At 41.9% G+C, this 27,417-nt stretch overlaps 1 protein-coding gene across 1 annotated transcript in view; it reads left to right on the plus strand.

Moving 5' to 3' along the window:
• ALKAL1 (ALK and LTK ligand 1) overlaps positions 1–23,514 on the plus strand; it is a 33,885-nt gene extending 10,371 nt beyond the window's left edge. Inside the window, exons 3-5 of the mRNA XM_054180134.1 lie at positions 16,419–16,472; positions 21,473–21,553; positions 23,450–23,514. Coding sequence (XP_054036109.1) covers positions 16,419–16,472; positions 21,473–21,553; positions 23,450–23,514 — 200 coding nt within the window. The remainder of the gene's footprint in view (positions 1–16,418; positions 16,473–21,472; positions 21,554–23,449) is intronic.
• Positions 23,515–27,417: the final 3,903 nt, after the last annotated feature.

Below are 27,417 nucleotides of genomic sequence, written 5' to 3' on the forward strand. Positions count from 1 at the left end.
AGAAATGTAGGGAAAAACTAATTTTTTTTTTTACACTGGACACAAATTTATGGCCAAAACATCCCAATATGAGGATTTTTTGTGGTCTCCAGAGAAATCTCTGGATATTTCCAAGAGATACATCAGGATGTGCATTCGTTTCCCTCTTTTTAATATAATCTCAGATTACACCTCCAACTGCCCCAGAATCAGAGCTATGTCCCAACACAAAGCCATTAACTTGTAAATATCCTCTTGAGAAGCTCTACTTCTGAAGGCCTTGTAACTTTCCAGCAAAAGTGTCTTTATTTCTTCCTTAATGAACATAGAAGGGCCGCTTGCTACCTTTATAAATAAGAGGCAATAAAACATTGTTTTCTTTTATGTTGAAGCTATTGCATGCTTCCTTCAGCATTTAAAACATCTCTATTCAATAAAAAAAAACCCCACACATGTGCAAACATGAAGGCTTTGCAGATTCTGGACACTATCAGAAGAAAGACAGTGGGAGCTGAAAACTTGAAAGGATTGTTCAGTTATAACCAGAATTAAATTCCCTGGAGCTTACAGACAATGCTACGTTCAGGAAGAAGGGCAAGGTTTTGGGAGGAGGCCTCACATGTGAGATATCTGTGGTCTCCAGAGAAATCTCTGGGAGAGAAGGCAATCTGAAGCAGGTTAATCTCTTTCACTTTATGCTCTGGGCCTGAAGTTTGAGTGGACCTGTTGGTCATTACTAATTCAGCAAGATGCCCCACACAATTTGTGCTTTCCATTATTATATGATCAAATCCCAAGTTACATGTGAAGTTAATGTAGACAGAACTATCCCTGTCAGTAACAAGACTTCAGGCAATTTTCAGACTTTCTGAAAAGGGATAATTACAAAATAAACAATTTCTGTAGGTAAAACCTGTGAAAATACAGCAAACTTAACACCCAGATGTACTGCTCATGAACAGGGCAGCTCTGCATCACCCCCACGGTGAAGTCACTCCATGTGTCTACACTCTCATGGGTCTACAGACAATTCCTTAGTCAAGCTGCAATAAAGGCTTTCAGAATCCTTGAGACAGACCCAGACTGCACTTTTATACTGAAGTTCACTCACCCAGAACTGAGCAGCACCTTCAGAAGAGCCTTGCTTCTCCTTTACTTTTGTCTGGGGTAGCTATTCATCTCCTGTCAGAGCAAGGAGTGAAACAAGGAGTAAATCTGGAGATTAAATACACTAACAAGATAAATGCTATCTTAGAATAGATAGGAAACCTCTTGAATATGGAGAGTAACAGTTCTTTCTCTCTGCAGTTACGTTTTCCATCTCAGAGAACCAGAGTATTATAACAGTGAAGAGCAGTGTTTAAGAAACAGAGAAGAATTAAACTTCCTTGGTCCCAGGATATTGAAAGTGTCTTCTGGTTTTCAAGGCCAGCACTCTCTGCTCAGCACATTTTGGCCCACTGAAATGTATGGTTCTCATGTATTTCACACCTCCTTCTGATCCTCAAAGATAAGATATCCAATATCAATACATTTAAATAAATCACTGTGTTCGATGAATTTATATGTAACACTGAAATATTTTGGTGCCAATTAACATTGATAAGAAGTCTCCTTATGCAGCTGTGGTAGGGTAAAATCACCTTAGCCTGAGTATAAACATGGCGTGGATTCACTGGGAGCACCTCTAAAATAGCAGTTCAGAATAAAGGGCATAGAAGGGAGAAACCATGGATTATTAATCTATGCTCAGAGTTCTGAATCTGTTCTAATTCAGAAAGAAATAGAAACATTTCTAAAATAAGCACAGGAAATGTAAAGTACAGTGAAACACTGCCATTTGCACAGCAATCAACCTGGAGCCTATTCATCCTCCAAAAAGAGCAGGGTCTAATTAAGCTCTGGCAAACTCAATTCTTTTCCCTTTCACTCAGAGTTTGCCTGCGTTTGTCAGAGCTGAGCTTGGCTGGTACGCAGTTAAGCGCATGTCATCAGTTTTCATTCAGACGATTCAACTAGTTCATATATTGCCTTTGATATATTGCAGCTGTTCTTGTGTTTAATTTATGCAAATATTCTAGAAGCTACATTTATTAGCAGCCATGGTGGCTAAAACAGAATACTTGCACAGAGTGCTGCGGAATTGCAAGAAGTGAATTTCCTCTTCACATCTATCAATGTGTGGTTGCTGCATCTCATTCTAAGGGCGATTCTGCCCTCAGTCAAGAGCTCTCCAACAACTTTCCAGGCATAATTTGGAGTCCCTGAATTCATCTGTCGGGTTATTTTAGTGTTTTTTTAAATAGCTGGTGGATGAATGGAAATTGTTATCTGCTACAGGAAAAAAAACACACACCCTGTGAATAGGAAAAGATGGCTTCAGTAAATTAATGCCTTGAATAGTTTGACCAGCCTTAGCTATATGTATTAATTCTCAGTGAATTATCCTTTTATAGCCTAATCAACAATTAATGTTGTAGTGCATCTTTCCTCTTGGGAAGATTGAAGTGCATATTTGTGGTTCAGGATTCAAAACAGTGGGGGTTTCATAATGCCATGCATTTGCTCGAGGGATATCCTAGCCTGCATGTTAGAATCTCTTATGGAAAAGAACCAAACAACTCTTTGGCATGAACTCATACATCAGGCCTGTAGTTGTTCAGAGACTCTTCCTTCTACTTTTCAAACTACATATGTGTTCCAGTCTTCCCTGTTGATGTCTCTGACAGAGGACAAATGAAGGAAAGAGATTCTTCTGAATGATTCACATAGTGTTTACCTGTATGTGTGGTGCTGTTCAAGAGCCTCCCAACGTAAAGCACAGTTGCTGATTTTGTTTGTTTGTTTGTTTGCATTTCTTCTTCAAATGTAAATCTTGTCAGAATATGTTTGTCCAGATCTATATCCATTCCACTTCTGTTTTCTAGAGTGATCAGTGATAGTAATAGCTGAAAAGTAACTGTATAATACACCACCTCTGGCTTATTTCTTGATCCCACAGCATTTTCTGATGGAAGCAGGGATTTAAAGAGAGGAGAAAAAAAATAATAAAGAAGAGAAGAAATCCATGCTCCTTAATGTTCTGTTGCCAAACAAATCTAAAGGTCTCCACAGGCAAGGATTAACTCATACAAATACGCTTTCTGAGCAGCTATTTAAGAATTATTAATAAACATCATTACAGCTGAGTTCCTCTTAAATATATCCTGTTATAATTTCATTATGGCTGGCTGAAGCCCTAGGAGAAGCCAATGTTTCAGCCTCTTTGTTCAAGCCTTTATGAATGATTGGAAAGTGGCTGATTAGCAAGCACTGAATCAAAAGGGACTGCTGCGTTCTGAATGTTCCTCTCTTTGATGTTGTTTACCTCCCAGGTTGATTCATTTCCTTCTCTAAAAATCTTCCTACACAAAGCTAGTTTGCATGTCTGGAAGTCAGATGTATTAGGTAGGTATTTAATGAATGCTCTAAGCGCCCATTGAAGCTTACAACCTAGGACCAGATTCTGCCCTGGGGTGGGGCACAACTGGTCTGTAGCTAAAGGGGATATAATAAAAGAAGTGGCATGCTTAACTAGAAGTTTAGTTTCTTCCTAGACTAGACACACTTCCCTACCTTTTTCCTGTTTGGTGGATCTGCTTGCTTCCTGCTTCTGAATCAAATGCCTCTAGCTGTTCAAGGTAGAGTCTAGACAGCAGAAAGCACCTGTTCGTGACACTCAAGCCGCTGCATGTTGCTGGGTAAGAGCTAGAGCCTACACTACGTGTCAGCATTTCCTAGAGCTTCCTTTTCTGGAGACTTACATATTTTAGGTAATGAAACACTAGCACAGGCATAAGGGATTAGGATGTGACTGCATCTCTTCTGGAGCCTGGAGTCAGATCTTTGATGAATTCCTACACAATGTCAACATCTTCAAAGAGGCAGATGAAGTTTGAGTAGCTGCACAGTGGCTTAATGGTGTTCCACTGCTTCCCACAGCACACTTACTGGGCAGTCCTTCTGAGAGGGTTCACATTTCACAGCAGTGACACACTGGGATGTTGCCTAAAGTGAACCCAAACAAGAGCAGTGATATCTACATCCTGATTTCTTTGATCTCCATTAACCCAGAATCTTTTCATTGAGTGCAACACCTAAAGTGATGCAAAAGGAACAATCGTCAACCACAAGCTTCCCCACTCAGGAATGGTTTACAAACACTTATCAAACAATTGAACCTGTCTTCAGGGTGCCCTTAACACAGCCTTTGTTGTCTTGGGGTGGAGAGAGGTTAGAAAAGTTGGCTTGCTTGGCTTGAGGCCCTTTTTTTTTTTAAGGATGACCTTGCAATGTGATTAAATTCCTAAGCATGGACTGCACAGATAGGAATGGCTTCTAGTTTAAGGGTTCAAAGCTTCTGAGATGTCTCACTGGTAACATGCCTTGAACAGATCTCCAATTACATGTCTTCTGAAAACCCAAAGGAGGAGCATCATAGTGGATTGTGTTTTCACTTCACAGCATCACAGGTTGTTAAGGGTTGGAAGGGACCTTCAAAGATTATCAAGTCCAAGCCCGCTGCCAGAGTGGGACCATAGAATCCAGCACAGGTCACACAGGAACACATCCAGATGGGTCTTGAAAGTCTCCAGAGAAGAAGACTCCACAAGCTCTCTGGACAGCCTGCTCCAGTGCCCTGTGACCCTCACAGTGAAGAAGTTCCTCCTCATGTTGAGCTGGAACCTCCTGTGCTGGAGTTTATATCCATTGCCCCTTGTCCTATCACAGGGTGCAGCTGAGCAGAGCCTGTCCCCTCCCTCTTGACCCCCAGCCCTCAGATATTTATAAACATTTATTAAATCCCCTCTCAGTCTTCTCCTCTCCAGACTAAAAAGCCCCAGGGCTCTCAGCCCCTCCTCACAGGGCAGTGCTCCAGTCCCTCAATCATCCTGGTGTTGTCTGATGGTATCCAGTGAAAAAATTCACTCTTGCAGAAGTTATTTTTTATTGGTTGTTAAGATTTATTTTGATCTGAAAAGCACAGATGTTTCCCACCAAGAAAAATGACAGTGATGGAAAGATTTCATTGTAATAGCCACCATTGTGCTTTATTTTATGAAGTATGGATGGGTTTATTCTTTTTGCATGGAGGCAAAGCAAACCATGAACTGCAGTTGTACATTAGGGAAAATGTATGGAAAATAAAGCTATTTTAGAATCCCCTTCTTTCATCTCCACCTCCCCTTTCCCACCATATCTGCCCCTTTTCCACCTCCTTTTTTCCCCTCAAAACCCAGAGCACCTGGGCTCTGTCAGAGTCTCCTCCCACCCCAGGTGTGGCCACTTTGCCCTCCCCACCCACTCCTCTTTTTAATTCCTCCCAGGAAGGGCAGAAGCCCTAAGCTGAGCCCATCTGGGCTGAGGATCCTCCTCTCATCACTGGTGAGTCCTCATGGTACACACTGGGTGATGGTGGTGGTGACAACAAAGGCCGGGGGGCCTGGTGGCCCCCCGGTTAGCTAGGAAGACACTTGATGACCATTCCAATATCATCCATGGGCACTGGCTGGGCTTCTTTACTGGGGCTGAGCTCCTCTGTCTTATCTTGGCTGGTTGAGGGTCTTGTCCCTGGCTCTGGGATAGGAGCAGGAGTGGTGGTGGAGGAGCAGGAGCTGTTTAGACAGTGTAAAGGATGGTGTAGAGGCAGCAGGGGCTGATTTGGGAAGATGAAGTGGGGTGGTGTAAGTTCAGTTACAATAGCCTCTGGATTATTTAAAGATAACCAGATAGCTTTAGTTTGAAGAGGGAAGTATACAGGCTGAGGCTGTTTGAGGCACAGTAACAAGGTCTGTAGCCAGTCCTATTTACCATAAGAAGATGCTGAAGGTTCAGAGGGTGCAGATCAGAAGGAAATAAGACGAAAGCTGGATTTGCCAGACAGGTAAAGACTTATTCACGCTGGGAGAAGCTCCAGCTGGGAAAATCCGTGGCTGTTAGAGCCTTTGTGCCACCAGAATAGAAAAAAGAGTTGGCTCAGAGCAGAGAATCTGGCTCAAAGAACTTTAAATAAATATCAGATGTCAGAGCTGTGACTTAATTGTTTAGCTAAGTAGATCATGTGAATTACACACAGACTGAGGACCTGCTTTTGCTACTATTGAAATCAAGGAGAGCAGAATCAGGCCATACTCTCCATCCAGTGTCTTTCTGCCCTCAAAACTGTGTTATTTGAGAGTATGACATCTAGAATAATTTCTTGTACCACTTAGGAAGCCAGAGAGCTGTTAGTACATAACTGCTTTGTGTTTTGTGACAATGGGCATAAGCTAAGGCTTCAAACAGAATGCATTTCCTTAGCTGCTGTTGGCTTTTATTTCAGAATTGGTATTTAGTCAATGGCTTCTGTTCATGGAATTTGGAGCTCCAGGTATCAGACATTGTTTTCTGACCGAAGCCAGTTTCCAAGAGATACATCAGGATGTGCATTTGTTTCCCTCTTTTTAATATAATCTCAGATTACACCTCCAACTGCCCCAGAATCAGAGCTATGTCCCAACACAAAGCCATTAACTTGTAAATATCCCCTTGAGAAGCTCTACTTCTGAAGGCCTTGTAACTTTCCAGCAAAAGTGTCTTTATTTCTTCCTTAATGAACATAGAAGAGATGCTTGCTACCTTTATGAATAAGAGGCAATAAAACACTGTTTTCTTTTATATTGCACCTATTGCATACTTCCTTTAGCATTTAAAACTTCTCTATTCAATATAAAACCCCCAAACACGTGTAATCATGAAGGCTTTGCAGGATTCTGGACACTCTCAGAGGAAAGACAGCAGGAGCTGAAAACTTGAAAGAAATGTTCAGTTGTGACCAGAATTAAATTCCCTGGAGCTTACTGACAATGCTACATTCAGGAAGAAGGGCAAGGTTTTGGGAGGAGGCCTCACATGTGAAACTTCTGTTACCTGATTCAGAGCCTTCACATAGTTGTCAGGGTGAGATATTGGTAGACAGGTGACAGAAAGAAAAATGGGAAGATCCGCAGCCAGTTTGCAGACTGACATGTATTTGTACCAATTGTGGCTGGATGATGAATGACTCTGGGTACAGCAGGTAACTGATGACATTAGGAGCGAAGGGAGGGCAGACAAATTATTTAAGTATTGTATTTCTGGACATACGTGGAAGGTGCTGTGGGAAATAGCCTGATTTAGATAGGGCAGCTTTCAGGTGCTGGATTGTGAATCCCCACCGCAGGGGGCATTAGAGACTTGCAAGCATCTCTGCTCTTGCCCAGCCAGGATTCAGCCTCTCCAGGCTTAGCATGACAACATCAGTTCTACATTATTTTAACTAGCACAAGGTGAGATTTCTTGTTTTGAAAAATGAAAGTACAGTGCCTGAGTACTCAGCAAGCAATTGCTTTCCCTTCACAAATGATGACTTAAGCAAAGAAAAATCAAAGTCTAAGGGGGAGAGGAGGAACATAACATTGCCAGTGTTGAAAAGCCTGAATAGTTCACAGCAGGCAAAACTGTCCTCCCCACCCCTTGCCTGCCTCTCCTGCCACTTCAGATGTGATTAAATGCTTCTTCTGCAGCCTGAGCGAGTTCGCTCCCTGCAGCCTCAGGTTACGTCCTTCCCACAGTTCAGTGCCCAGGCTCAGAGGAGCCAACTGTGGGGATAATCTGTTGCCCTTAAGAGGGTGTTGAACTGGAGGCTGGCAACCCCTTCCAGGCTGTAAATAGTCATAGTCATTGCTCTGCTGAGGTAGGAAGGCCTCCCTGGAATTACTGTTCGTGCTGTTAGTTCTCTTCATAGCAACGATCGCTGCTAACTATTCCTGTCACTCCGCTCCCGCTCGCAGCTCCGCAGAGGATAGCCAAGGGAGCACAGGGAAGGGGAGAAGGCAAAGTGCAATGGCTGGGCAAGAGTAGGGCATGGGCAGGGAACAGTAGTGGAAGCAGCTGGCTGGCTCCTTCCCATGGATGTGAACAGATCTTTATCATCCTCCCATGACTGCGAGTCAACCTTTGCTACTGCTGAGGGACTTCAGTTAAAAATCCATTTCCTCCATAGCTTCAGAAGAGTAGACCTGTGTATGGATGAAGGTAGGAATGATAAGTAGGTGTCCTTCTCCTGTGCCTGGTGTGTTCTGTGTAGCGCTCCAAGTGATGCAAGATGAATACCACATGCTTCTGTGCCTGTTTCTCCTGCTTTTGTTCTCTTCTGGAGAAGTGCCTTTGTGCTGTCACAGGTGCCTTCACTTTTTGTACATTACAGTGATCTGGCTCGCAGGGAATGAGAAACTGAGACAACATGAGCAGTTCTGGTGTCTCAAAGATGATTCCTGTAAGTTAAAGCAAGAATGTTGGTTTGTAAAGGGAAAGAAATTCTGTATCCTTTCCAAGTAGCTTTATGATAAAATGAAACAGAGCAAACTCAAAGGAGGTCCATAGGTGTTTTGATTTTGTGAAAGCTTTTGCTGAAGGACTGGTTTTTAATGGAAAATCCTAGAAATTAAAGTTTGTCTCAGAGGACTTTGTGACACTTCCCTTCACTTGCACAAAAGTAGGGAGGTCTCCCACAGACTATGCTTGAGAGGGACTGTATTGGCAGTAGTGCCATACTGCTAGCTGTGGTAGCATAAGAGCTTTGGCCTGGCCACTCTGCTTTCACTAGCAGAAAGGTACAAGGGTTATGTGACTAAAGGTCTCACTCTTTTTTTTTAAAGAGGACAAACTTCATTTTCATTCACTCCCTATCACAAATGAATGGAGAGAAAACAGCAGCAGTGAAGAAAACTTAGAACACAAATGAGCTCATAACACCTGCTGAGGTGATTAGGAAAGAGAAACTTGAAAAACAAGTAGGCTATTTAAAAGTCATCTGTCTCATGATACACACTAAAGTTTAGTTACTTTTCATGAAAACAGTGTTTTGTGGCCTGAAACATCCTAAAGGGAACCAGCTAAAGGATATTCTTTTCAGAAACCTCAGCTGAATCAGTCTGTTACTTATGGATTTATCCTGTGCTAGAAACGTGGCAAGGAATACAAGATGTTTAATTTCTAACCTTGTGTGCTCCCTTGTAATGTGGCAATAAATAAATTGAATTAGTTCAGAAATGAACACTATACAATTATTTGTAGTAAACAAACAATGAAGGAGTTAGCCATAAAACACTGCAGCAAACAGATGTATTTCTTCTCAGGATAAAAGAAGGCATCTTTTACATGGGTCATCATCATATATTTCCAAGTGAAGTTAAGAGCTAGCATTTTAATCCAAAGAACAACAGAGGAGTAGTAGGGATTCCAGAAGGTCCTCCATCTTGGATATCCATAGACCATGACCCAACAGCACATAGAACATAACTGTTATATAGTTATTTGTTGCTTTAAAGCTAGTATTTCACACTTATAAATCCAGTAAGTTTATACCATATGATTCTTAAATCCAGCCATCTGCTATTTCAGGCAGCACATCCTAGAACCTTGTTCATAACCTCTTCCAAGAACTGGAATGTACCTAGCTAATATAAAACTTGTCTTGCCCATTTACCAGTTGGCAGAGATAAATAAATATCCCTTTCTCCTTAAAGAAAGATCCAAGTTAGATTAGCCTTGCTTCTTGGTGTTACTATTTATATTTGATTATTGTATGCAGAGCATTTTCCATACTATTTACAACAGTGTTGCTAAAGCATCTTGCCCCATTGCTCAGGTGAAGGCTACATCTCCAATTGAACTCAGGTGTCTCAAGTTAGTCTTTTTATGGTACCCACATGAAGATCTCTGTAATAACAGTGCAGCCCAAAAAGAGTTGGGTGCAAAAACCCTCCTGGAACTCCCTTGCAATTATAGTAATGGGGTGGTGATGACTCTGAGGAGAGAGTTGGACTGGGTTTTTCTGTTTTGTGGCATGTAGTGCTCTTGCCAGTGGTAAAGCTTGTCAGTCATAATGAAAACAATCCCTCTTAGACTTTCCCTTTGAGGGAATCATGCTCTTGTACTTCTAAACCGACTGATGTCACAGTCAGTTTTCATCAGGTACCTGAGCAATAAACCAACAGAATTAATAATTTTGAATACATAACACCAGAAAGTGTATTTATAACTGAAATTGGGAGAATTTGAGAGTGCTTAACATTCAAAAAGGAGTGTTATCCACCATGCTGACATGAGAACAACATGGCTAGAATGAATGTCAGGGAAAGCAAACGTTAACTTCCTAGTTTAAGTATCCTTAGAAGCACTGTTTCAAACCTGGGCAAGTAAATAAACATGGAAGTGTTTATTTGACATGGGAGCAGAACCAGCATTTTAAGACTTGACTAATGAGCCACAATCCTATATCACAAAGTGCAGTCCAAATATTCCCTATAAATAAAGTTGAAGTACCAAACAAAGCTTTTATGGTTAGCAAATAAATCCAAAGAGATTAGAATACTGTTTATGTCTGCTCTTGGAGAGTTAGAAGATAAATTGACCCAGTAATTCCTTATGAATTCTTAATTGCACTCTCTTTGTAACCCTTAAGCTCTGGAGTATACTTTGTGTTGTGAGAACCAAAAGGGTTCCTGTTAGGTGGAGTAAAAGGGAAGCCTTGCAAGCTCCACTCTTGGAGTAGCAAGGTATGTATGAGTACATCCAGCATATTCTGCATTCAGTAGATGGCAGTGGTATGCAGCTGTAGATTAATTTGGGATTTTCTCTTGAGCAGACACTCTCATCTCTCTGAATCCAAGCAGTGTTGGTCTGAGCATTTACTTGAGGCATTTTAATTCCCTGCCTGCCCCCCCCCCCCCCCCCCCCTTAAGAAATCAGTTATTTTTTTGCCTACCAAAGCAGACAGTGACAGAAAATGCCAAAAGTCTTGCTGATGCATTGTGATCTTTATTATACAGCACCTGGAAGTATCTGGGAAGGTTTGAATTCCAAACAGCAGCATTACATACAGAGAGGAATGCATCTGTCTGGAGCATTGACTCATTTTCCATTTATGCCTGGTACATATACATCAGGGTCTCAAAATAAAAGTGTTCAGTAGGTGGGAGCTGTCTCTGTTACTCAAAGAGGCAGTAAGGTGGTGATGTTGTGGAATACTGCACACAGAAAAAGAGATTTCCCTTGTCTGAAGGGATGAATTCCAGCTCTGCTGGGGGAAAGCAAACAAATTACTAAGACAATTAGAAATCAAGAGGAGTGTTGCCAGCAGGTCAAGAGAGGTGATTCTTCCCCTTTATTCTGCTCTTTGGAGATGCCACCTCAAAGACTATGTCCAGTTCTGGTGTCTCCATCATAAGGAGGGCACAGAGCTGTTGCAGAGAATGTAGAGGAGGATCACAAAGATGATTTGATGGCTGGGGCACCTTTGCTGTGAGGATAGGCTGTGGAAGCTGTCATTGCTCAGCCTAGAGGAGACTCCAAGGGGATCTTAAAGCTGCCTTTCAATGCCTGAAGGGACCCTACAGGAAGGCTGGAGAGGGACTTCTCATAAGGATGTCTAGGTACAGGATAAGGGGGAAGAGTTTGAACTGAGGGATAGTAGGTTTAGACTGGATCTTAGGAAGAAACTCTTCAGTCTAAGGGTGGTAGGATTCTGAAATAGGCTGCTCAGGGAGGTTGTGGAGGCCTCCTCCCTGGTGGTGTTCAGGGCCAGGTTGTGTGAGGCCTTGAGCAGCTGAGTCCAGTTGAGAGGCATCTCTGCCCATGGCAGGATGGTTGGAATAGAAGATTTCTAAGGCCCCTTCCAACCTAAGACATTCTGTGATTCTATTATAAAACTCTTAATTATGGAGAAGTGAAAGAAAAAGATTAAAACAAAAACTGAAATACAGTATATGGGGTAGAAACCACACATGAGGAGCTCTAGAGAGTTAAATTACATCATTTAAGTAGATATTTTCTCATATGGCAGTGATTTCCAACACAAATAGTAGAAAATGTTTAATGATTTATGATTAAATGATGGAAGGAGTTGTTCTCTGTTGCACAAGCAATGTTTTTTCTTGCCTCCCTGTGGGAAACTGCAATAGAAGCTGCATTTAAATACATCAGCCTGTGAATTGAGTTGTAACACAACCACAAAGTTGTCCTAAGGATTTTGAGCACTCTTGGACAGACCCCAGAATCAATTGGTGGTCCCTGGGTAAGGAATACAAACGTCAGACATTTTCAACAGAGAACTGTGTGCTCTGTTTCTCTGTTGTATCAGACATCACTTGAGGATCCAGAGAAATATTTCAGCCTACATTAATATGGCTGTTGTTTGTAGAACAAAAAACCCCAATGCCATTCTGATAGCAAGGGAACAGCAGCATAAATAAAGTGTTTCCGACATAGCTAAAGCTGCTGGAAATCCTGGGTTGTGCAGGCAAGAATTTTGTCCACCCATGGGCCCAAGAGTAAGAGTTTCGTACAATCTGGCTGCAGGCAAAGTATAATAATGAAAATAGGAAATGAAGCTGGTCAGGGTGCTGAAGAAACAAGTGTATTTTAATTGACTCAACTCTGCTCGATGTCATCTGCTGCTGAGGGCTGTGTAAGGACGAGCTTTTGGTTTTCCAGATGCCATAGTTAGAACTTTGAACAAAATATATGGGAGTCAAGATTTTAATAAGCTTGTTGCTCACAGCTGCTAAGCTCAGACCTTGCTAGCTCTCCCAGTCATCCCTTTTATTCCAATAAGGGCTAAAACTGGCAACTCCAGTCACCTTTTACTTTAAGCCCAAAGATCCTCTGCGAAGAGGCACAAATTGAGAAAGCAAACTGTGCAGGATTTAGCACCAATTTTCCAGTATAAACTTAGCCACTGTGTCTCAGAAGCTGAGCTGGAAAGCCCTCTAAATTTTTCTTGCCCTTAGATTTTGCCATAAATATTTGTAGACAGAAGATCCAGTAGCAAATCTGTCCTGGCACCACTTAATAGCACTCCATGGCCATTGCTGTCTGTGGGAGGGGTGTGTGACAGGCAGCAATTTGCCCCAGATGAGTTCTCTAGGGAGGCATACAGAGGTCTTAATGCAAATCAGAAAGAAATCTCTGAAATAAGATTTTTTAAATGATTATAAACTGAGATTATACCCAGGGTCAATAGCACAAGTGCCTTTTAACCCAGATGTACTCTTTATGGTGAGGAATGGCAGATTTTGTAGGTCCAGGCATAAGAATGCCACAGTCCCAATATTCCCCCAGCTGAATAAAAGCAATCAGTTACTATATCCCATGGGATATGTACCATATATTTTTTTTTTCTGGTTTATGTGACATGGTCTTGGGGCAAGGATGGGTTGAATAAAGCCTCTCCACTTAGTATTTCCTATTCATGTGAGTTTCACACTTAAAACTTACTTCATTTTCGTCTTTCTTTAGTGGGTTTGGGGCTTAGTTTGTTTTGCCCAGTGTGGCATTCAACTGTTCTGGTTTTAGTAATGCTTTTGCCAGTCTTATTGGATTCATGATTCTAATTTTCCTTTGTGAAATTAATGCTTCAAAGGACTTAAATTTTCATTGTGAGGATGAGTGTACGTTATGAGAATGGATATTAAACTACTACCTGTTGTGATAGGTACCACACCAAATATGGCTGGAGCAGCTAGGAGCTTGTTAGATGCCAAGAAAAGCTGCTGCAGAGGTTTTGTCTTGATCTTTTTTCACTGGTTTTTAAAAGCATCCTGTGTGGAGTTGAGATCCTGCTTCTGGCTGCAGCATGGTTTGGTTGGGAGTCAGCAATACATTCTCTGTTCAAAGAGGTGTTCATTAGTTTGATTGAAATCCTAAATCCTTTGAGGCCTCAGCCCCACAGTTGTGTGTAGGTCAGAGAGCTTGGCTGGTGGATGGAAGAAAATGACTGTGCTTGTGTTGGGCATTGTTCAGGGCAGGTCCCCCTGTCGTTAGAGCCAGTGGCCAGAAGGGTTCCAGCAACCTGTGCTGCCCGTGATTTTTATACAGATGAGCTTAGGTTGTCTTTGTGGAGGGCTGGGGGCTCGCTGCTTGTGCTTTACCAAGCAAATGCACTGTACTATTAAGAAAATGAACACTTGAAGGAAGCTGGGAGGTGGGCACATGTTGAAAAGCTGATTGCTGCCTGGAGGGACAGCAGGCACAGCAGGGGAGGAGCAGCACACAGCTCATTCTGCCATTTCCAACACACCACTGACCTAGATTTCCCTACTGGGACAGGCATAGCAGGGCTGGTGTGAACCTTGGGCTGATGGGGGTTATTCACGTGAAGCAGACCCTGCAGCACTTCTCAGGCTTGCTGACACAGCGCTGGATCTGCACCCCGGTGCTTGCAATGCCTGTCTCCTGCCTGAGTATCAAATCTGTGATCCTGTTTTACCTTCTGTGCATCTGGGGGTGGGGTTTTATATTGTAAACCAGACTTGTCTCAAACATAATTACTATGGGGCAAAAGACAGGTACTATCCTCATGGAGATTCTATTGCCTTTGAAAGAACTTGGGTCTAAGTTGTCTTTGTCAGAGCACAAATGCCTTTTCCTAGCCCAGCCTTTGATTATTGATCACTAGTGGTCCGCTTGAGTCATCCTATTCAAAACTCACACAGATCCTTTCACTATTTTGTCTCTTCATATGCTTCATTCTCCAATTTCAAATTATGTCTTAAACTCTAAGTTTAAAGGAGAAGGGGTGGCATCGCCATAACAATAAGGCAAAAAGTTAATTCAAACTGAGATTTTTTTTTTTTGTTGAGGAATCTTAAGTAAATCAGGTCCCCTAACCTTGCTGAGTTGTAGTAAGACTTGGGCATTTCAGCTTGAAATCCCAGCTGAAAAATACACTTATGTGACCTTTGGGAAACTGCCTGAAGCCAGTGGTAAGGATTTATTTTGGCAAATCACCAACATCTTCCAAAAGTATGAAAGAAAACTTGCTCTCTTCTGAGCCGAATGTTAACTCAGATGGGGAACCATAAAAGAAAAGAAGGAAGAAAAAGAGAAACAACAACAAAAACCAGCATAGGAAAATACAAAGATTTAAAACTATATTAGTGTTAAGGAAATATTTTTCAGTGAATAAATATGTTTAGTTGCAGGTTATTAATGTTTCTTTGTGCTAAAAACCAGGGGGATGTGTTTTCCATTTAACTTCACATTCAGCTGTTATAGGCAGTCGCTGTCTGCACTAATACCTTTATTGTAGTTACTCAAGGATTTTTAACACAGTTTTTCAGTGGAAAATGTATGTGGTTGAGGGGAAATACACCAGTTCTGAGAATATGTGTTTGCATCCAGAGTTTCTGCTGTAGCATCCCATTGCAATCCAGAGTTTGCAGCATCTTGCTGCAAAAGAAGTGAGTGAGCAGGGTTTCTCTGTTTCTGTTCTGCCTGATTCCTTTGGCTGTTCTTGGACTTCTAGTTTGCATGATACTTTTCTGGGAAAAGAAAACCCCCCAAACATCTGTGAAAGGGAATATTTTTAAAACTCACAGCAGAGGGGTCATACTTGTAGTGCAGTGGAACTATGCATGACCCAGATGCATCTTAGATGATCTGGAGGAGATTTTTCAGGTACTTGTTATTTCAAACCCTCAGACATGGTCTTTATGTACAATACTTAGATGAATACAAACTAATTTGTTCAGGTACACCAACAGTTGGATTAACATGGTGATTTATTTGTTTTGCTTGCATAAATATTTGCAAGGTTATAGCTCACCTCAGGCCCAAGATGTGTCCAGTTCTGGGCCCCTCAATTTAAGAAGGATGTTGAGACTCTTGAACGTGGCCAGAGAAGGGCAACGAGGCTGGGGAGAGGCCTCGAGCACAGCCCTGTGAGGAGAGGCTGAGGGAGCTGGGGTTGCTTAGCCTGGAGAAGAGGAGGCTCAGGGGTGACTTTATTGCTCTCTACAACTACCTGAAGGGAGGCTGTAGCCAGGAGGGGGTTGGTCTCTTCTCCCAGGCAACCAGCACCAGAACAAGAAGACACAGTCTCCAGCTGTGCCAGGGGAAGTTTAGGCTGGAGGTGAGAAGAAAGTACTGCACTGAGAGAGTTGTTAGCCATTGGAATGTGCAGCCTAGGGAGGTGGTGGAGTCACTGTCCCTGGAGGTGTTCAAATGGGAATTGGATGTGGCACTTGAAGCCATGGTCTAGTAGTGATGAGGTGTTGGGTGGCAGATTGGACTTGATGATCCTTGAGGTTTTTTCCAATCTTATTGATTCTATGAAATGACAGTCAGAGAATCTGCTGCTGTTAATGTATTGTAGTATTTTTAGGCTATGCCTTTAACTTTTCTTCCCAGCTCTTGAGAGGAATTACTTGAAAGATTTCACAATGTTGTTTCCACACAGAAAACAATGAAAATGTATTTCTCAGTGAATTTGGGAAGGGGGCTGCTCTCTTTACAGCAGATACCTTGGGGTATTTCGCTTTCAGAGCTTTTATTGCCACTGCTATACTACATAATTTGTATTTCTCCTCTCTCCTCAGAAATTTTTCCAAGAGATTCCAGTCTAAAAGACAAATTCATAAAACATTTTACAGGTAAGGCAAGTGCTTGCTCTTAATTTACTTGCATATGTGTGTTCTAAGTAGCCATGAGTGTCACACCATTAGCCCTTTTGAGGTTCTGCAGCCAGTTTAACATTTGTGAAATTGAATTTGCATTGTTTAGGACTTGAAGTCTAAAAAAAAAAAATTAGAAGCTTAAAAACCCTCTAATTGCATTTAGGTTTGAGACTTTGAATGAGCTAGCACAGAGTACCTTTCAAACACAGGCAAAACATGCATGATTTAAAACTCACCGTTTCATTTCTATCGCCCTGTTGCTGCCTGTTGATCTGGGGCTACAGGATGAGTTTGGGTTGTAGGTACTGAATGTACACATCTGTATGCTCCAGATACTGCACTGTGGATCTACATGCAAACAATTTGTAGCATCCCATTGCAATCCAGAGTTTGCAGCATCTCGCTGCAGAAGTGGTGAGTGAGTAGGGTTTCTCTTTCTGTTGTTATATGCAAACAATTTGCATGTTGTTACAATTTGTTTGCATGTGTGAGGACCTATCTGCTGCACCTGGCAAACATTATTTTAATGAGAGAAGTCAGCATTTTTTAATTATATACAATCTCCCCCCACCCCTATTTTTTATTGCTCCTGCAAGACTTATTTCCAAGTTAGGTTTTTAAAGCTTTTCATTGCACTACACGTGTCTTTCAGAAGCACACCTCTGTGGCTAGGGAAGTCATACTAGGTCAGAGAAACACATCTTGTCTTCCAGCTCATGATGTTTGCCTTGTTTTAATAGTGCAACCTAATAGAACAAGGAAAAAAAGTGTAAATCAGTCAAAAGTAAGTTGCTGTTTCAAATGTGAAAGCTTAATAGGAAAGTTTAATATGATTACAGTCAGGGACTTGTACTTGAGCACTGAGATGGTGTTGTGTGATGCACTTACCTTTGGGATTCTATTTTGTAACAACTGGGAAAATATTGCACCCTCTGAATATAAGCAAAAATAGTTGATGACAGCATGAAGCTTGCAATAGTTCTTTAATCTACAGTTCCAAATGTTCTGTAATTCAGAGAAGTAGGGGATTCAGGGTATGACAGTGCAAACCTATAGGTGATCTTAAGTATTATTTGGATTAGTGAAACCTAAAAGCTTGAGAAATAGTTGGCAGTTGGAGCAGAGGAAAAAGAGAACTGGAAAGATGCATTTGTTCTTTGCTGGAAATTTCAGACAGTCCTTGGCAAGAAAGGAAAGAATTTCTTGTCTCTTTTTTTTTTTCTTGGGGGAGGTGTCCTCAGACCTTTTGGATAAGCACAGCTTTAAAGATCTTTCTGCCAACTGCTAACTGGAGCCTGAGAGCATCTGCAGGGAAGGTGCTGTGCTCAGTTGGCCTTTGATTCTTGCAGTAAACACAGTAAGGAGGAACCTTACCATTTTCAGTCCATCAGAGAAAGGAATGAAAAGAACACAAAGATTCCTATGCAGCACAGGAAGACTGAAAATTCCTCTCCTGGGGAGGACAGACAAGAAAGATTTGCTTATATTAATACTTAATCCATTTCCCTTTCTTTTTCAACTTTGGAAACTGCTCAGCCACCATAAAAAGCTCAACACAAGAATCTGGGGAAGCTAAATAATGAATGCAGAACAAGTTTCATTACTCACAAACAACAGTGGAAAAACAACCATGAGATTTACAGAAGGTATTTTGAGAATACTAAATCATATAATGAAAAAGGGCATAAGGCACTTGAAGGTCTCTTTCTGGAGTCATTCATTAAATTGATATTCCTTTTCTGCATGAGTAGTTGCCATCAAAATTGCTGAAATTATTTGACTAAATTTAGCTGGAATGACTAAGGAAAGGAGGTTCATTCCAAAATTCAAGTTTATTTCTTTGCTGGCTTAGAATTTCTGCCTACATGTTTATATATATATATATATATATATATATATATATATATATATATATATATATATATATATAAAATTATTATTGTTCTCTTAGGATCTTTAGTGATGGATTTTTTTTTTCTGTCTGATTTTGTGGGTTTTGTTCAGTTTCACAGCTTTAGTGAATCTTGTACTTAGAATCATAGAATTGTTTCACCTGGAAATGACCTCCAAGATCATCAAGTCCAGCTGCCAGCCTAACACCTCCATGGCCATTAAACCGTGTCTCAAATGCCATGTACACACATTTCTTGAACACCTCCAGGGATGCTGAGCCCACCACCTCCCTGGGCAGCCTGGTCAAATGCCTGACCACTCCTTCAGGAAAGAGAATTCTCCCAATATCCAAACCCAACCCCCCCTGGCACAAACCAAGACATTTTCCCCTTGTTCTGTCACCTGACACCAGGGAGAACAGATCAATCCCCAACTCACCCCAGCCTCCTTTCAGGAGGTTGCTACTTGTATGCTCCTGATTATATTCTGCAGGAGAACAGGCCAGTTTAATCGTCCTGGAGTGCTTCCTACTTCTTCCCTACCCCCACTTCTAAATAACAGTTATGTCCACATTTTGTCTCAGCTAATTGTAACTTTTGCATTATTTCCAATTAGGAACATTATTTGCCAGCTTTTGTGAGTTAAAGAACAACTTTTTCCTGCTCTCTGTTGCTGCTGTATCCCCTTATGTACTTGTAGGAGTTTTCTTTAAACACAGCCCAACTATTATTTCTTCTTCTGTGCAAACTGTAATCCTCTTTCTATCAACGTGAGTTAAGCAAACTATTCAGTTACAGTCCAAGAGTTGGAACACCCTAAACTAAAAAGCTGTGAAAAAGAGGAGGGAAAGGGAAATCAACATTATCTTTAGAGTTTCAGTGTTAAAAAAAACCCCAATTGTACACTTGCACCATGCCAAGAATAGTAGACACGTTTTAAAACTAACTAAGAACCAAATGTAACAGTCCTTGGCTATAGGAAAAATCCTAAATAATCTTCTGAGTCATAAAGCTATCTATCAATCCAGCTTGAAAAGCCAGCTGACACAGAGTGCTCTGGTTCAGGCACAAATAAAATTAACAGCCTATTTTTGGTGGCAGGGAAGAAAACTGGAAAACCATATATTATCTGAAGGGACGGGAAATTTATTTAGTGCCAAAAGCTGATGTTATCTCCATACATCCTGGATAATTTTGAATGACACACTTTTCTCCTGCGCCTCATTACTCAGATAAAAAAATAATGGCAACAATCTTGCCCTTCAAAGTTGCAAATCTTTGTCAGCTTGTTGCAAAGCTAATTTGTGGCTGAAAAACTTCTCATTAAAGCCACACGGTGTTGCAAAATACATCTAATGTGTAAGTGTGATCGCTGTCATAGAGAGGACTCCTCTTTAGCTTCTGGCAGTTTGACTCCACTAGCTAAAGAGAATTGGCTTTTTATGTTATTTATTTCACCAGGCTAATAAACCATCTTTTGAACTGTAAAAGAATATATGTATATAAAAATATTTGGGATTGTTTAGCCTGGAGAAGAGGAGGCTCAGGGGAGACCTTACTGCTGTCTACAACTACCTGAAGGGAGGTTGTAGCCAGGAGGAGGTTGGTCTCTTCTCCCAGGCAAGCAGCACCAGAACAAGAGGACACAGTCTCAAGCTGCACTAGGGGAGGTTTAGGCTGGAGGTGAGGAGAAAGTTCTTCCCAGAGAGAGTTGTTAACCATTGGAATGTGCTGCCCAGGGAGGTGGTGGAGTCACTGTCCCTGGAGGTGTTCAAGAGGGGACTGGATGTGGCAGTTGATGCCATGGTTTAGTAGTCATGAGGTCTGTGGTGACAGGTTGGACTTGATGATCCTTGAGGTCTCTTCCAACCTTATTGATTCTATGTGATAAATATTTATCAATAATACAATATTTACTATATATATTTTTCCCCCTGAAATGGTTGCTCTCTTCCTCTGACAGGAAAGTTAGCTAACAGAGTGCTTCATGTGGATCCTTTTGTAACACTGCTTGAATCAAGCTGATTTTTCTGAGGGTTCCTATTTGTGCTGAATTTAGAGGATGCAAATGCAATTTACTCTTGTTAGTGTCAGTTTATGTCAGTGTTTTTTGTTGAAACCACAGGAAACTCATCCCCAGCCGCCAGCGCTCAGCAGGCTGCATGATGTAAATATGACATTTTTAACTCTCCTTTTCGACTTGGGTGTCATCCTCAATACTTTCCTGAGGCCATCAGCAACTGTGGAAGGGCTCTTTGGCAACTTGTTACCTTTGAGCCATGCTTTGGAGGCCAGTAGCTACCTATTCTTATAAAATATTACTGTAGGACGATGACACTGCGTGTTCAGGGTCGGGAGAACAGGCTGGAAGAGCAGAGACACCACAACAGCACACCACACCCTGGGATATCCCTCACCCAAACATTGAACTACATGCTGCCCTCTGCATGTCTGCACTCTTCCTTGCCAGGACTATTTTAACAGATCAGGTTCCTAGATGCTTTTCAGCTGTCATTCTTTTTCTCAACACCCACGTTGTGTATTAAGAACTTTGTAAACCATCAATGTGCAAATATAAAGCATTAGTACGTGAAACTACTTCATCTTTCCAGGGCCTAGAAACTTGTATTTGCTTAAAATGTGGCTTTTATTTATCTTCAGAAACAAATCCTGCATTCCATCTACATCATCCCTTCTACATTAGACTACTGATGACTGCTGAGTAAACTAAGTTCTGTTGTAAATGCATCATTCTGTTTTTTTACCATGTAAGACATCTTGCTGTTAATTACTAGAACTTCAAGCCTTCCCCCCCACCCCAACCCCAGGGCCATTTGTCTGTTGTTCAGATCCCAAGTGTAGTAGCATTAGTACTATTTTCTGATATTTAAGTAGCATTGTAATAATAGTTTTGCATCAAAGTTGTTTAAAGTGTAGTAAAAGACCAAATGTGATGATTTTTTTAGCACAACCCCCCACAAAAAATAAGAATTGAACTTATTTCTATGTGCTGATGTCATTCATTGAAGCTGCAGAGCAGTGACGCTGAATGCTTGTGGCTAACTCTTGCTCACTTTCAAACAGGGCCAGTCACATTTTCCTCAGAGTGTAGCAAGCACTTCCATCGACTATATCACAACACAAGGGACTGCTCAACGCCAGCTTGTAAGTAGCAATTACAGTGCCTTATAAAGCTATCAGTGGGACTTGTTTAAAAGGTACCTTCTCTGCTAAGTGTTTGATGTCATCCTGAGGTCATCCTGAGTGCAATCACGCAACACTTAGAGGATGGCCAAGGGATCAGGCCCAGCCAGCATGGGTTTAGGAAGGGCAGGTCCTGCCTGACCAACCTGATCTCCTTCTATGATCAGGTGACCCGCCTGGTGGATGTGGGGAGGCCTGTGGATGTAGTCTACCTGGACCTCAGCAAGGCCTTTGACACCGTTCCCCACAGCAAACTCCTGGCCAAGCTGTCAGCCCATGGCTTGGATGGGAGCACACTGAGATGGGTTAGGAACTGGCTGGAGGGCCGAGCCCAGAGAGTGGTAGTGAATGGTGCCACATCCAGCTGGCAGCCAGTCACCAGTGGTGTGCCCCAGGGATCAGTACTGGGCCCCTTGCTCTTTAACATCTTTATTGATGATCTGGACGAGGGCATCGAGTCCATCATCAGTAAATTTGCTGACGACACCAAGCTGGGCGCAGGAGTTGATCTGCTGGAGGGTAGAGAGGCTCTGCAGAGGGACCTCGACAGGCTGGGCAGATGGGCAGAGTCCAACGGCATGAGATTGAACACATCCAAGTGCCGGGTTCTGCACATTGGCCACAGCAACCCCATGCAGAGCTACAGGCTGGGGTCAGAGTGGCTGGAGAGCAGTCAGGCTGAGTGGGACCTGGGGGTGCTGGTCGACGGTAGACTGAACATGAGCCTGCAGTGTGCCCAGGCAGCTAAGAGGGCCAATGGCATCCTGGCCTGCATCAGGAACAGTGTGGCCAGCAGGAGCAGGGAGGTCATTCTGCCCCTGTACACTGCACTGGTTAGGCCGCACCTCGAGTACTGTGTCCAGTTCTGGGCCCCTCAGTTTAGGAAGGATGTTGACTTGCTGGAACGAGTCCAGAGAAGAGCAACAAAGTTGGTGAGGGGTTTGGAACATAAGCCCTATGAGGAGAGGCTGAGGGAGCTGGGGTTGCTTAGCCTGGAGAAGAGGAGACTGAGGGGTGACCTTATTACTCTCTACAACTACCTGAAGGGAGGTTGTAGACAGACGGATGTTGGTCTCTTCTCCCAGGCAAGCAGTACCAGAACAAGAGGACACAGTCTCAGGCTGCGCCAGGGGAGATACAGGCTGGATGTTAGAAAAAAGTTCTATACAGAAAGAGTGATTGCACATTGGAATGGGCTGCCTGGGGAGGTGGTGGAGTCACCATCACTGGAGGTTTTTAGGAGAAGACTTGACGGGGTACTTGGTGCTGTGGGTTAGTTGTTTGGGCGGTGTTGGATTGGTGATGGGTTGGACGCGATGATCTTGAAGGTCTCTTCCAACCTGGTTTATTCTATGTATTCTATGTATTCTATGTGCTGGTCCTTTTCTAACTGTTGCTCTTTGCTTTGGCACTGTACACAGAGTATATCCAAGGCCTTTAATATACAAAGATTTTCTATTAGAAATAGAATTAACCAGGTTGGAAGAGACCTTTGAGACCGAGTCCAACCTATCATCCAATGCTATCTCACATCCAACACTGTTAACACCCTTGCAGTCAGCTGCATGTAATGGAATTCCTTCAGAAAGCCTAACATAAATGAAATGAAAACTACACTGAAAAACCAGTCAGGCATGTCTGTGCAGATGGGAGATATGAATAGAATAAGCCACATTGGAAGAGACCTTCAAGATCATTGCGGTCCAACCTATCATCCAACCCACCTAATCAACTAAAACATGCAACCAAGCACCCTATCGAGTCTCCATGTTCTCCTCCTTGCTCCCTTTAGCTCTGCTTATAATGTGTGCAATAAAGTGAAATCTAGCAACTGAGATTCATGGTTTTGCTTTGCAGATTATAAAAGGTGTGCAAGGTTGCTAACAAGATTAGCAATGAGCCCTTTGTGTACACAGTCCTAGGATGTTTGCTATGTAAGTATCATTTTCCTATTTGCTGAATGACCTGGTGATTTGCTTCACACTTGTACCTTGGTATGATGTGTGCATACAGAGAGATGTGGGTTTAAGAGTTCATCAGCAGGCATCTGTGACATTGCTGTAAGATCTGACCGATTCCTTGCTGAAGTACATAGAAGCACAGATAAATCTGACAGGCTCCGTTGTCATTTCCTCCAAGTTTATTGTGGCACCACATGCACTGGGTGACTTCTTACTGTTCAAAATTTCATGAAGGATTCCAGTTGCTGAAAGAAAAATTCATGAGGACTTCATCAGCACATTTATTTCAGACCATTTCAATATAGGGCTTTAGTGGTGGTGCATGGAATAAACAGAATGTCTTGGACTCAGGTCTGTCAATGCACTCTCCATAGATTGCTGTTTATTAATGTTTGGGACCACATTTCAGTGCCAAATTCTTTCTGCAGAACTTACCTGAAGTTAATACCAGTTTGTGGTGCAGAAGTAAATTGAGTGTAAAGATGTGACAAAGCTAAATGCTTCAAGTAACAGGATGTGGAGGGAACCAGTCCATTCCTGTTTATGAAGAGCATGTTGAGTGTGTTAGTTACTTAAATGTCTTTGTACCATTGTCACTGATGAAAGGAACAGCTTCCAGTGAGCTGTTTTCTGCAGTTGTTAGAGTATCAATATGATGGTTGTACCTCCACTAGTAACTTGGAAATCTGCTCTGGCTGTTACTGACCACTAAAATATATCAAATCACTGAATTTAATGTGTTTAAGCTTCTTCAAAGCTGATTTCCTTTCACCCCCACCTCCTTCTGACAAATACTGCAAGCTTGGAGTTTGGGGGAGTTGTGTATCACTTCTTCCTGCATCAAGACTTCAATTCATACTAATCAAGAATAAGAAAGGAAGAGAAGGATATGAGTCAGTGCTAGCTGATTTGGTTTCCAAGTGGAGGTGGGATTGAGAAAAAGATTTGAAGAATGTGGCCATATTTCAGTGCTGAGAAGAAATGACATAATTTCTTCTTCTTTTCTTAACTGTTTTTAGTACCTTTGGCCTCTTGCCTTTCAGGTCTTGCAGATGGTTTTGAATATATCAGGGGCACTAAATTAGAGTGCTTTGCCAGGAACTCCTTTTCATGACTAAAGATTTATTTAGTTATTAGGTGCCTAAATTTCCATTTGTTATTGTTCTCTTTAAGACTTCAGCTTTGTAAAACACCTCAGATCTCTCTCATTTTCAGCACTTCCACCTATTTAATCTGCGATTTTCCCTTCATATTGATCTCTTTACACCTCTGGGTTCATGGCTCAGGGCTTCCAGAGAGATTTCTGGGTGATTCAATGCTTTCCCCCCACCCCCTTTTCTTTCAAGAGGGTGAGTAAAAAATCTGCCTCTATATCCACAGTATAGAAGCATCTCTCTCATCCTATATCCATCTTTAACATTCAGAAAGATCAAAAGTTGCTGTGACTTGCAAATCCAGGTATTCTAATTTGCCTGCCAAAAATACACTCAAGGAGATAACATGTGGGGAAGGGAGGGTTTAGATGGCAAGCAGTTAGCAGCCTGTGTGTGCTGCACTCACTTGAAGTTGTATCTAAGCCGACTTTCCTCTCCACTTTGTTAAAAATAGAGAAAACATTACAGGAAAAGCAGAGTTGTGATCTGAGTGTTTCCTAGGTGCCTCTGTGCTCCCTCACCCTGTTCCACCAGCAAATAGGTAGAGAGTCTACTCTCCACTAGAGACACAAGCAGCTCAGGTCTACATATTTACTCATACCCAATATCTTGGAACGGAAATGTTTTCCTGGGAAGGATGAAGGGTGGCAAGGGTCACTCTTCCCTCCAAATAAACAGAGTTCTGAGTGTTCATCCCTCAATAACACTGCATTTGTAGCATATCTGTGATTGCTTCTGCTCCCTCTTTTGACACAGAGAATCTGTTTTCCTCACCACTCTCATGGTAGCTTGGAGAGGTCAGGGTCACAGTTTCTGTTTAGGGGAATTTGCCTTTGCTATAACATCTGAGAGAGTCTTGGAGATTGTTGGTTGCTTTTGGAGGTTCTCCCAATTGAAGAATTGACTATTTTTAAGCATTTCTCCTACGTGTGCTAAAACAGGCTGCTTTTTCTTCATTGGAAAAAAAAAGGAAAAATAGCTGCAGTGCTATTACACAAATATTTTCCTCCCTCTCCAAGTGCTCAGGCCTTTAAAAAAGGAGACACGGTCTTTCTCTGCTAGAAAGAAAGTTTTTTCCTGGAGCAAGCCAGTCTTCCACGGGAGGTGGAAGATGGGACCCGAAGGGAAAGGGCCAGGGCTGATTCAGGACCATGGAGAAGGACTGCAGGGAGCAGCTGCCGAGATGCTCCGGGGATGTTCCGGGGTTGGGTACAGAGCACACACTTCATAGCAGTTACTCGCTCTTAGGGCTTCTAACAGTGTTGGTTTTATGTGGTTTGGGTTTCATTTAGCTTGGTTTGGTTAGTTTTGGGAGGGTTGGGGTTTTTTTTTTTGTTGCTGGTTTGCTTCTAATTGAGATTCTTGCAAATAAAATCAAAGTGCTTCATGAAACCCACAATCTAGAAATGCACAGAACTCTTTGTGGGAAGTTTCCTTCTAAGGTTCATCAGCATGGACCATTCTGTGTTAAACCTCTCAGCATCCACCCTGAGGATTTGCCACAGCAGAATTCATTCGTGTTCACAGGAGGGCAAGAGCCTTCAGCATTCTGGAGTTAAGCTTAAGATTTCTGCAATCCACCCAAAACTGTGATTGCTAAACAGAGTTATCACAGAATTTCAGGGGCTGGAAGGGACCTTGAAAGATCATCTAGTCCAACCGCCCTGCCAGAGCAGGATCACCTACACCAGAATACACAGGAACACATCCAGGTGTGTCCTGAATATCTCCAGAGAGGTAGACTCCACAAGCCCCCTGGGCAGCCTGCTCCAGTGCTCTGTCAACCTTACAGGGAAAATTTGTTTCCTTACATTTACATGAAACTTCTTATGCCTCAACTTCCACCTTTACATGTTTATAAACATTACTCTAAGCTGTCTGCCTCTGTGTTTTGACAAAACTTCTAAAACTGCCCACCCTTTTCTCTTGCAGACTTTCTACCAAGGAGAGAATTCTGATTTGCCAAGAAAGTGCCTTGAGATCTTCCAAGACAGAGAAGACATCTTTTACCTTTGGTTTCCTTTTTGATTTATGAGGCTTTGTTACTAGATGCATTTTTATTTTCATATATTTGTTGGACATTCCATGTTTGTGTGTGAAACATTATTTTATTTGAATTTGTACATTTGTTGCCTATATAGTTCAGACAAGCCAATTATTTAAGTACATTGTATATAAAGACTACTAATGCTATACTGATTAAGTGTTATAACCATGTGCAGGGAGTGGGTAGCATCTTGCTGTTTCTCTCGTTCCATTGTATTGACATCATTCTGCTCAGGCTCTTACTGTCATTATTTGCACTAACTTGAGATGCAGAAGTCCATGTAACTGAACTCTGAATAAGCTGTAAAGTGGGGCAGTTTTACTTGCCATGGAAGATATTTTATATTATGAAGCTTTGTTAATATATACATATATATATTATTGCTCATCAGAAAAAAAAAAACCAACACAAACCAAACCCCAAACCTCCAAATTGCTCAGAAATGCACCTTGCTTTCAGGAACATTTGTATGACTGTTCTGGATTGTCATCAGTTACATTTGTACTGGCACTTGTGGAAAGAGTTGCAAATAATGTAAATATAAAGACTGGAAAACTGCAATGCAGTTTTGGTGGAATAAAGAACATAAAATGACCTATTTCCCAGGAGGGATTATTCTATTAAGAGTTTACTTATTTATTATACAAATTTGGTTTAGCTGAT

The sequence above is a fragment of the Dryobates pubescens genome, chromosome 3, assembly GCF_014839835.1.
Source record: "Dryobates pubescens isolate bDryPub1 chromosome 3, bDryPub1.pri, whole genome shotgun sequence".
In the NCBI taxonomy this organism is placed as follows: domain Eukaryota; kingdom Metazoa; phylum Chordata; class Aves; order Piciformes; family Picidae; genus Dryobates; species Dryobates pubescens.